This window comes from Podarcis tiliguerta (assembly GCF_965153285.1).
Source record: "Podarcis tiliguerta genome assembly, chromosome: 18".
Classification (NCBI taxonomy): domain Eukaryota; kingdom Metazoa; phylum Chordata; class Lepidosauria; order Squamata; family Lacertidae; genus Podarcis; species Podarcis tiliguerta.
This window is the reverse complement of record NC_139551.1, coordinates 5,208,233-5,220,303: the sequence shown is the minus strand read 5'-3', so window position 1 is coordinate 5,220,303 and position 12,071 is coordinate 5,208,233. Positions and strand designations below refer to the sequence as shown.

The following is a 12,071-nucleotide window of genomic DNA, read 5'->3' as shown; positions in this document are numbered from 1 at the left end:
ATCACTGGTTTGCTCCTTTCTATATATAGGGTGCCTGCATTCTGCATGGACTGGTTGCATGGAAACATGGGCAAATGGCTTTAGATACCTATTGTTGTTGAGTCATTTAGTCATGTCTGACTCTTCATGACCCCATGGACCAGAGCACTCCAAGCACTCCTGTCTTCCACTGCCTCCCGCAGTTTGGTCAAACTCATGCTGGTAGCTTCGAGAACACTGTCCCACCATCTCGTCCTCTGTCGTCCCCTTCTCCTTCTGCCCTCCATCTCTCCCAACATCAGGGTCTTTTCCAGGGAGTCTTCTCTTCTCCTGAGGTGGCCAAAGTCTTGGAGCCTCAGCTTCAGGATCTGTCCTTCCAGTGAGCACTCAGGGCTGATTTCCTTTCAGAATTGATAGGATTCTAACCTTTCCCAAGGGATGCGGGTGGCGCTGTGGGTTAAACCACAGAGCCGAGGACTTGCCGATCAGACGGTTGGCGGTTCGAATCCCCGCAATGACGGGGTGAGCTCCCGTTGCTCAGTCCCTGCTCCTGCCATCCTAGCAGTTCGAAAGCACGTCAAAGTGCAAGTAGATAAATAGGTACCGCTCTGGCGGGAAGGTAAACGGCGTTTCCGTGCACTGCTCTGGTTCGCCAGAAGCGGCTTAGTCATGCTGGCCGCATGACCCGGAAGCTGTACGCCGGCTCCCTTGGCCAATAAAGCGAGATGAGCGCCGCAACCCCAGAGTTGGCCACGACTGGACCTAATGGTCAGGGGTCCCTTTACCTTTACCTAACCTTTCCCAGGATTCTAACTGAATATTATATCCAAAATCTTTTGCCCACCAGTGATTCTAAGGCAACCTTCTACAGAAGCACTTTTTGCTCCTGGCACCACCCTGGGCATAAAGGTAAAGGTAAAGGTACCCCTGCCCGTACGGGCCAGTCTTGACAGACTCTAGGGTTGTGCGCCCATCTCACTCAAAGAGGCCAATGGCCAGCGCTGTCCGGAGACACTTCCGGGTCACGTGCCCAGCGTGACATCGCTGCTCTGGCGAGCCAGAGCCGCACACGGAAATGCCGTTTACCTTCCCGCTAGTAAGCGGTCCCTATTTATCTACTTGCACCTGGGGGTGCTTTCGAACTGCTAGGTTGGCAGGCGCTGGGACCGAACAACGGGAGCGCACCCCGCCGTGGGGATTCGAACCGCCAACCTTTCGATCGGCAAGCCCTAGGCACTGAGGCTTTAACCCACAGCGCCACCCGCGTCCCTTTTACCCTGGGCATAGGAGAGGTCTAAATGACCGCAGCTGGGAAGAGGATGTTGATGGCGATGGATTTGGGGGCAGAATTTCTCTCCTGGCTCTCTGTCCTTTCGGTTTTCTCCTTTGCAAACCTCTCCTCCTTCCCAGACAGCCAGTGCGGGCGGCCTTTGCCACCCGCAGGCCGTGCGGACGAGGCTAGAATTTATAGTGGCGAGGGAGTAAAGAGGGAATCTGGCTGGCTGCCCCAGAACTCGCTCTCCTTTTCTCGGGGACAAAGGAAAGCTGGAGGGAAGGGAAGGGACGGCCAGGCCTACATCTTTGCTGCAAACAGTTTCTAGCACACAGATCTGTTTCCATGCAAACGGCAAAGGTTCGGGGCTTCGGGTTTCCCAGCCAAACATGTTTGCAAAAGAGAAATCTTTTTATTTATTTATTTATAGATAGATGATAGATAGATAGATAGATAGATAGATAGATATAGATGATAGATAGATAGATAGATGATAGATAGATAGATAGATAGATAGATAGATAGATAGATAGATAGATGATAGATAGATATATAGAGAGAGATAGATAGATAGAGAGAGAGAGAGATGATAGATAGATAGATAGATAGATAGATATAGATATATATATATAGAGAGAGATAGATGATAGATAATAGATAGATAGATGATAGATAGATAGATAGATGATAGATAGATAGATGATAGATAGATAGATAGATAGATAGATAGAGATAGAGAGAGAGAGAGAGAGAGAGAGATAGATCTAGAGATATATTATAGATATATGTGTGTGTGGTCCATTCAGAAAGATAACAAAGAAGAAAAAGTTGACAATAATAAAGGAAAAAGAATGAAACAGAAAAAAAGGAAAAGAAAAAAAGAATATAAAACATACAATACAACAAACCATCACTTGCCTAACAATTAATTAATTAAGATCCATCTTATTTATTTATTTATAGATAGATGATAGATAGATAGAGAGATAGATAGATAGAGAGATATATTATAGATATATGTGTGTGTGGTCCATTCATAAAGATAACAAAGAAGAAAAAGTTGACAATAATAAAGGAAAAAGAATGAAACAGAAAAAAGAATATAAAACATACAATACAACAAACCATCACTTGACTAACAATTAATTAATTAAGATCCATCTTCATAAACATATTGTTTGACTTCCTCAAACCTCTTCCATCTGAATTTCTTAGTAATTATATATAGCAGTTTCCTATATCATTGTTTCATAAACCATATCACAGTCATCATCCTATTTCCTAACTTTTCTTTTCGTACATTTCCTTACTTGTATATTTAATCCCAGTTTTAATCCTAGGCCTAATTGATTCTTTCAAGTGATTACATATCATTAATATTACAATATTTATTCAAATACGGTAGTTGGTTCCCCTTTCAATGTGAACTGCACCCAATTTCTCTCCTCCTGCCTGATTCATTAGATGTGTACAATGGAACTTTAGCAAGCAGGTGGTTGAGAAATGAAATTATGGGGTGCTTGCGAAATGCAAAGATTATTGTCTGCGATTAAATGTATGCCAAACAGGCACATACCTTTGGCAATTTAATGGGCTGTTACCTAACTCATTGTGCATCACACATTGGTATCTCATAGGCCGATTAGGGTAGCCGAAACCCAGCCAGGTTGGGTTGACTTCTCTGAGTCAGCATGTCCTGGTGTGACCCAATATCATCCTCAAGGATGGGCACAATGAAGGCTCATCAGAATGGAGCCTTGGCAAGGGGTACGCACAAACATTTATATCAGGGTCTTGGGTTCAAGTCCCACTCTGGGCAAGAGATTCCTGCGTAGAAGCAGGTTAGACTAGATGACACTTAGGGTCTCTTCCAACTCTACAGTTCTATGATATTGGAGCCAGAAAAATCGGGAACGTGGGCTGTCAACGTGTGCCAGAGAGCCAGTGTGGTGTAGTGGTTAAGAGCGGTGGACTCGTAATCTGGTGAACCGGGTTCGCTTCCCCGCTCCTCCACATGCAGCTGCTGGGTGACCTTGGGCCAGTCACACTTCTCTGAAGTCTCTCAGCCCCACTCACCTCACAGAGTGTTTGTTGTGGGGGAGGAAGGGAAAGGAGAATGTTAGCCACTTTGAGACTCCTTAAAGGGACTGAAAGGCGGGATATCAAATCCAAATCCAAAGTGCTGCAAAGTGCCAAATATTTCAGACCTTCCAAGTGCCCTTATTTTCTACGGACAGTCCTGGATTTACAGATAATAATAATATTTATTTACCCTGCTCATCTGGCTGGGTTTCCCCAGCCACTGTGGGCGGCTCCCAACAGAATATTAAAAACACGATAAAACATCAAACGTTAAAAACTTCCCTCAACAGGGCTGCCTTCAGATGTCTTCTAAAAGTCAGATAGTGGTTTATTTACTTGACATCTGATGGGAGGGCGTTCCACAGGGAGGGAGCCACCACCGAGAAGTCCCTCTGCCTGGTTCCCTGCAACCTTGCTTCTCACAGGGAGGGAACTGCCAGAAGGCCCTCGGAGCTGGACCTCCATGTCCGGGATGGATGATGGGGGTGGAGACGCTCCTTCAGGTATACTGGGCCGAGGCCGTTAAGGGCTTTAAAGGTCAGCATCAACACTTTGAATTGTGCTTGGAAACATACTGGGAGCCAATGTAGGTCTTTCAAGACCGGTGTTATGTGGTCTCGGCGGCCGCTCCCAGTCACCAGTCTAGCTGCTGCCACGGTTTCTGATTTTATCTCAGAATGTCCCGCTTTCCCTTAGGGCGTCTTTATTTGCATCAGAGAATTGTTGGGAGCATGTGGAATAAAGGTAAAGGTAAAGGGACCCCTGACCATTGGGTCCAGTCATGGCCGACTCTGGGGTTGCGGTGCTCATCTCGCTTTATTGGCTGAGGGAGCCGGCGTCCAGCTTCCGGGTCATGTGGCCAGCATGACTGAGCCGCTTCTGGCGAACCAGAGCAGCGCACGGAAACACCGCTTACCTTCCCACCAGAGCAGTACCCATTTATCTACTTGCACTGTGTGCTTTTGAACTGCTAGGTTGGCAGGAGCAGGGACCGAGCAACGGGAGCTCACCCCGTCGCGGGATTCGAACCGCCGACCTTCTGATTGGCAAGTCCTAAGCTCTGTGGTTTAACCCACAGCGCCACCCGCTTCCTTGCATGTGGAATAGGATGTCCCTATTTTCATCAGAGAAGTGTTGGCAGGAATGCCTCTGCTTTTATCGGAGAACTGTCGGAGGGGATGGAATAGGATGTCCTTATTTTCATCGGAGAAACGTCGGAGGGTGTTTTGATGGCAAGCGGGGAGATAGGGAAGCAAGTCCTGTACGCCCAAGGCCTTGCGTCAAGCGATGCTCTCTGTTGTGTTCCAAAATAACGCTGGAAATTTGGAGCGAGGCCAGATGCGATGACTCAAGGCTCGGAAATCCAACTCAAAGGGAGACATGCTGGAAACTTGATCCCTCCCCCATTCATGGAGATCAACCTTCGCTGAGCTTTCGTGGCCTGCCACCTGTTGTGTATTGAGTCAAAGGATTTTATATCTGTATTATTATTGTCTATATTTGCATTAGGGTAAAGTAACTGCCTTTTGGTTTCAGGGGGTACAGCTACTATTGGTTCATTTAAACTGCTGTATTTGGATCCTCTGTCTTATTGGTTTCCTCCAAAAGGCAGGACTGTGATTGCCTGATATTGTTCCCTCCAAAATGTATCCTTTCTAGCTAGTCCCCTGTCCCTATAAATGTAGCTTTCCCCTCCTCAGTCTTCAGTCTTGTTTGCTGTAATAAAGAAGTGTTACTAGAGAACTGTCTCCAGCAGATTATGTCAAGAGAGCTGAAATCACAAACCCCACGTCACAACACCACCCACCCACTCACCCTTGCTGGCTGAATCACAATTGCAGGGAAAATGTCAGCAGGTTGCGACGAGAAAAGCTTTGCTTTCCAGTGGGTGTAATTCCCAAAGAACGGCGCCGCTTAAGAGGAGCCTCACGGACTGTTCTGCATTTCTGCATTTTGTCGCTGGGCTGGGTGTTCCCTCTGAATGGAAGCCAGTCAGGTTACCGTTGCCTCACATGCTTCTTCTTTCGTCTTCTTCGGCGATTCCTTGTAACCAAGTGAGATTGTCTCCCATAAACACGGTTTTAACAATGAGTCCGTAAGTGACTGTGGAGGCCAATTCTGGATCCACACGTCCTTCCACAGTGGGGACATTGGTTTCCAGGTGGGAGTTGATCACGGTGTGGATTTGCCAATCTTAGCACGTTTCTCCCTTGCGTTCTGAGTTCGAGTGTCTTCAAAGCCCACGACACCTTTGGTAAAGGCTGTTCTCCCACTGGAGTGCTCGCAGGCCAGTGTTCCCCAGTTGTCGGTGTTTATACAGTCATACCTCATGTTACGTTTGCTTCAGGTTGAACGTTTTCAACGTTTTCCATTTTTAAGTTCAGAATAGAATAGTTGCACTTTACCTTTACAGTGGTACCTTGGGTTACATATGCTTCAGGTTACATACGCTTCAGGTTACAGACTGCGCTAACTCAGAAATATTACCTCGGGTTAAGAACTTTGCTTCAGGATGAGAACAGAAATTGTGCTCTGGTGGCGCGGCAGCAGCAGGAGGCCCCATTAGCTAAAGTGGTGCTTCAGGTTAAAAACAGTTTCAGGTTAAGTACGGACCTCCGGAACAAATTATGTACTTAACCTGAGGTACCACTGTACTAACAAGGTACGACTGTATGTGCTGGATTTTTTATTTTTGGTGTGGGGTGTGAAGAGATATTCAGCAGTCTTCCGGGAGTGGAAGTGAATGCAGCTGCCAATCATCCTTTTTACCACCCCACTGATTTACCACTAGCCCTGACCTCGCCACTGTGATCCACGCAACGGTCACCTCCAGACTGGATTATTGTAACTCGCTCTACGTGGGGCTGCCCTTGAGACTGACCCAGAAACTCCAGCGGGTGCAGAATGCCGCGGCAAGACTCCTTACGGGGTCTTCGCTGCGAGATCACATTCACCCGGTGCTATACCAGCTGCACTGGCTCCCGGTGGAGTACAGGATCAGGTTTAAGGTGCTGGTTTTAACCTTCAAAGCCCTCTACGATCTAGGACCCTCGTACCTACAGGACCGCCTCTCCTGGTATGTCCCACGGAGGACCTTACGGTCTTCAGACAAAAACATCTTGGAGGTCCCGGGCCACAGAGAGGTTAGGCTGGCCTCAACCGGAGCCAGGGCTTTTTCAGCTATGGCCCCAATCTGGTGGAACGCTCTGTCACAAGAGACAAGGGCCCTGCGGGACTTGACATCTTTCCGCAGGGCTTCAAGACAGAGCTGTTCCACCAGACCTTTGGTCAGGGTGCAGCCTGACTCCCTCCTTTGGCAATCTTTACAAAACTTTAGTTTATGGTTGCCATCAATTTTGATTTTAATTAATTTTTATAATGTTTTTATAATGTTGCACTATTTTAGTGTTGTTAGCCGCCCTGAGCCCAGCTTAGGCTGGGGAGGGCAGGATATAAATAAAATTTATTATTATTATTATAAACAGAAATTTTTACCACCTTGAGGATGACAACCTGAAACAGCACGATTTCTGTGTGGGACAGCTGCATATTCCGGCATTGCAGGGGGTTGGACTAAATGATCGTCAGGGTCCCTTTCAATTCTATAATTCTGTGATTCCGTGATTCTTTCCCCAAGCCTTAATAGCAACCATTTTCCCGAGTTCCTCGCGAGTTGCTCCAGAGCCAAGCGCTCCCGATTCTCTGTTGCAGTCTCCGTATGAAATGTTGTTTGCTCCTTTGCATTCATTGCGACACGCATTGCAAACACGTCCTCCGTTGTCTGGAAGTCGGCTTGCAATTATAATTTCATTTAATACCAACAGGTGGGGCCTACAGAAAAGGACTCTGCCTTAGTTTTGTTTTCAAAGGAACGGTATTCAAATTTTCAAATGTCCTGCTACAGGAGCTGGGCTTGTATACAAACAGACTGCATTAAGTGACGAACAGAGCTGATTTTGCTATTTCAAATTATCAAGTGTGGTTTGCTGTGGGGGGGTGAAGATAAGGAATACCGTAGCCTTTTCCGCAAGGCGTTGGAAAGAGAGAGAAAGATAGACAGAACCAGTTTATCATCCATTGAAGCTGGACTGAGGGGCGCTTCTCTGAAAACCAAACCTGAATTTTGCAGTTCTGGATTTCCTGTCCACCACAGTTCAAGAAGGACACTGACAAACTGGAACGTGTCCAGAGGAGGGCAACCAAAATGGTCAAAGGCCTGGAAACGATGCCTTGTGAGGAAGGGCTAAGGGAGCTGGGCATGTTTAGCCTGGAGAAGAGGAGGTTAAGGGGTGATATGATAGCCATGTTCAAATATATAAAAGGATGTCACCTAGAGGAGGGAGAAAGGTTGTTTTCTGCTGCTCCAGAGAAGCGGACACGGAGCAATGGATCCAAACTACAAGAAAGAAGATTCCACCTCAACATTAGGAGGAACTTCCTGACAGTAAGAGCTGTTTGACAGTGGAATTTGCTGCCAAGGAGGGTGGTGGAGTCTCCTTCTTTGGAGGTCTTTAAGCAGAGGCTTGACAACCATATGTCAGGAGTGCTCTGATGGTGTTTCCTGCTTGGCAGGGGGTTGGACTCGATGGCCCTTGTGGTCTCTTCCAACTCTATGATTCTATGATTCCTCCCTAGCTCGGAAGTGGTTTTGTGATTGTTTTGCAGCAGCCGACCAAGTTAGTGATTGGAGCCTCATACCTATCACCCCAAATCCCAACCTGGTCCAATTCGCTCCAAAACATGATGTGGCAACAGTTTTACAGCCCCAAAGAGATATACAGTGGTGCCTTGGTTCTCAAACTCCTTGTTTCCTGGAACTAAGTGTTCCGGTTTCTGAACGTTTTTCGGAAACCGAAGGTCCGATGCAGCTGTCATGTATCGTTTCCGGGGCGCCTGCACCAATCAGAAGCCGCGCCTTGGTTTCCGAACATTTTGGAAGTCAAACGGACTTCCGGAACGGATTAAGTTTGGCGCTTTTGTTTTTGCTATTTGTTTTGCGTTTTTGTTGTTGACGCTTTTTCGGTTCATTTGTTTTTGTGACTGTGTGGAACCCAGTTCAGCTACTGATTGAGGAAATGGATAAAAGCCCCCCATCCAAACAACGACTATCATCAGTGCAGATAAGAAAAAATAATAACTTTAATTTTTGTCATCTACAATACTGTGTTATTTATTTTATAGTGCAGTACATTGATTATTGCTTTCATTTTATGGATCAATGGTCTTGTTAAATAGTAAAATTCATGTTCAATCGCTGTTTTAGGGCTTGTTTTTAAAAGTCTGGAACGGATTAATCCGTTTTGCATTACTTTCTATGGGAAAGCGCGCCTTGGTTTTGGAACGTTTTGGGTTTTGGAACAGATTAAGTTTGAGAACCAAGGTACCACTGTATGTGAAAGTATTGACTTTCCAGTTTCCCAAAGGGGTGGAGATATGCCTTGAAGGCGTTCAGGAAATATAGCTGTATTGTTTTTAACACTCGATTGGAAGCCACCCAGAATGGCTGGGGAAACTCAGCCAGATGGGTGGGGTATAAATAATAAATATAATAAATTATTGTTATATCCCTCTGTAAAGATAAGGAGTGAACTTTGTGGCCACATGGGGAGTTGAACCCTCCTCTCCCAGATCTTTTTTTCCCCCTACAATTTTTATTAGTTTCAATTCATTATACAACATCAAACATTAAAACAACAAAAAAGACAAACAAAACACCAAAAAAAGAGAAACAAACAAAGAAAAAAACATTATATAACATAAAACACCAACAAATTAAACTTACAGTAACAAATAACTAAATCACACAACAATAATTGACTTCCCTTCATCTCAGTTTCGGAATGTGTTACAATGGATTTTCTATCTGCAGTTTCATTTTCTTAAAACTCTTTACGTCGCAAGCGTTATATCGAGCCTACTGTGATTTTTAAATTTTTTACATCTGTTTCAATGTATGTCATGAATTTATTCCATTCATTATTAAACTTTGTACCCTTTTGGTACAAAAGAAAGAACAAAGAAACCCTGCTCTCCCAGATCTGACACACTAACCACTACACCACGCTGCCTCGCCACACATTTTCACCATTGTCTCCCTCTCACCTCGTTCTCTCTTTCCTCTTCTGCGGCTAGGATGGTGCTACCAGTGACCGAATGGATATGGCGCCACGAATACTGGCTCCCGCCCGGGATCACCTGGGAGGACATGAAGGAGACAGAAGAGATCAGCTACCCTCAGCCCCGCCACCTCTTGCTGAGCCTTCCATTGGCCCTCCTGCTTGTGGTGATCCGCTTCTTCTTCGAAAGGTACGTTAAATACAAGGAAGCTCTGACAAGCCTCCATGTTCAGGGGTAAAGGTAAAGGGACCCCTGACCATTAGGTCCAGTCGGGACCGACTCTGGGGTTGCGGCGCTGATCTCCCTTTATTGACCGAGGGAGCCGGCGTACAGCTTCTGGGTCATGTGGCCGGCAGGACTAAGCCGCTTCTGGCGAACCAGAGCAGCGCACAGAAATCATAGAATCATAGAATCATAGAACTGTAGAGTTGGAAGTGCTGTTTACCTTCCCGCCAGAGTGGTACCTATTCATCTACTTGCACTTCGACGTGCTAGGTTGGCAGGAGCAGGCACCGAGCAACGGGAGCTCATCCCGTCGCAGGGATTCGAACCACTGACCTTCTGATAGGCAAGCCCTAGGCTCTGTGGTTTAACCCACAGCGCCACCTGCGTCCCTTATGTTCAGGGGTAAAGGTAAAGGGACCCCTGACTGTTAGGTCCAGTCGTGGCCGACTCTGGGGTTGCGGTGCTCATCTCGCTTTGCTGGCCGAGGGAGCCGGCGTACAGCTTCTGGGTCATATGGCCAGCAGGACTAAGCCGCTTCTGGCGAACCAGAGCAGCGCACCAAAACGCCGTTTACCTTCCCACCAGAGCGGTACCTATTGATCTACTTGCACTTTGACGTGCTTTCGAACTGCTAGGTTGGCAGGAGCAGGGACCGAGCAACGGGAGCTCATCCCGTCGCGGGGATTCGAACCACTGACCTTCTGATAGGCAAGCCCTAGGCTCTGTGGTTTAACCCACAGCGCCACCTGCGTCCCTTATGTTCAGGGGTAAAGGTAAAGGGACCCTTGACTGTTAGGTCCAGTCATGGCCGACTCTGGCGTTGTGGCGCTCATCTCGCTTTACTGGCCAAGGGAGGCGGTGTACAGCTTCCGGGTCATGTGGCCAGCAGGACTAAGCCGCTTCTGGCTAACCAGAGCAGCGCACAGAAACGCCGTTTCCCTTCCCGCCGGAGCGGTACCTATTTATCTACTTGCACTTTGACATGCTTTCAAACTGCTAGGTTGGCAGGAGCAGGGACCAAGCAACGGGAGCTCACCCCGTCATTGCGGGGATTCGAACCGCCGACCTTCTGATCAGCAAGTCCTAGGCTCTGTGGCTTAACCCACAGCGCCACCCGTGTCCCGATTATGTTCAGGGGTAGCCTACCTCTAAATACTGGTTTCTGGGGGTAGAGGGGGAAAACTGGTGGCGGAAAATTGTTGCCTTTGCACCTTGTTTGTGGCATCCAGCTGAAGGTTACTGGGGGGGGGGGAGGTCTCTGAATCATTTTATTAGGATAAAAAAGGTAAAGTTAAAGGACCCCTGAGAGTTAAGTCCAGTCGCAGATGACTCTGGGGTTGTGGCGCTCATCTTGCTTTACTGGCTGAGGGAGCCGGCATTTGTCTGGTTTTTCCGGGTCATGTGGCCAGCATGACTAAGCCGCTTCTGGCGAACCAGAGCAGTGCACGGAAACACCGTTTACCTTCCCGCCGGAGTGTACGTATTTATCTACTTGCACTTTGACATGCTTTCGAACTGCTAGGTTGGCAGGAGCTGGGACTGAGCAATGGGAGCTCACCCCGTCACAGGGATTCGAACCGCCGACCTTCTGATGAGCAAGTCCTAGCGCCAACCGTGTCCCCAACAACAAATTTTAAACACTTTAAAACACTTAATTATAAAAGCCGTATAAAATAAAGTATAAAAACACAAATAACCATAAAATTCAAAAATCAATTAGATAATCCCCAGGGCTAGCTGGCTGAATTGGCCCTACTTGGGCCAGTGAGGAGGCCAGGGGAGAATTAGCTGTGGGGTCTCAAAGCGGGTGATCTTCAGAAAAGGAGAGGGAAGAGTAGGGAAATAAAAGATCAGGCTGAATTCAGATTAAAAGCCAGGCGGAATAGCTCTGTCTTACAGGCCCTACGGAAGGAAGTTAAATCCTGCAGGGCCCTGGTCTCCTGGGACAGAGCATTTCACCAGGTCGGAGCCATCACTGAGAAGGCCCTGGCCCTGGTGGAGGATAGTCTGACTATCAAGGCCTCTGACAGAGCCCCAAAACACTCCTGCAGGAGTCCCCGTGACAAGCCCTGTTCTGCACGACCTGGTTTTATCTCAAGACGTTTGCAGAAGGTGAAATTCTGGCTTTTGTGGGCATCCGGATTCAAAAGTGATGTTTCCAGGGACTGAAGAACCTTTGAAGCTGAAGTTTGGTTAAACGCCAGCATTCCTAAACATTCCTGGCCTATGAGGAGTCGTGCCACAACTTGCTGTCCATGATTTCCACAAGGCACGGATAGCCAAGCGTTCCCAAACTGTTTATCTACAAGCGGTCCTATGGAAGCCTGGAGAACTGGGGTACACTCTGTTCTGCACCCCAAAGAAGCTTACCCAGTCACCCACAATTCGCAGCCAA

At 47.3% G+C, this 12,071-nt stretch overlaps 1 protein-coding gene across 3 annotated transcripts in view; it reads left to right on the top strand.

The window, feature by feature from the left end:
• Window positions 1-12,071, top strand: part of CERS4 (ceramide synthase 4) — a 104,038-nt gene that overhangs the window by 57,971 nt on the left and 33,996 nt on the right. For all 3 annotated transcript variants that reach the window (XM_083421783.1, XM_083421781.1, XM_083421782.1), the window contains exon 2: window positions 9,467-9,640. In XM_083421783.1, coding sequence (XP_083277909.1) covers window positions 9,468-9,640 — 173 coding nt within the window. In that variant the 5' untranslated portion in view covers window position 9,467. The remainder of the gene's footprint in view (window positions 1-9,466; window positions 9,641-12,071) is intronic.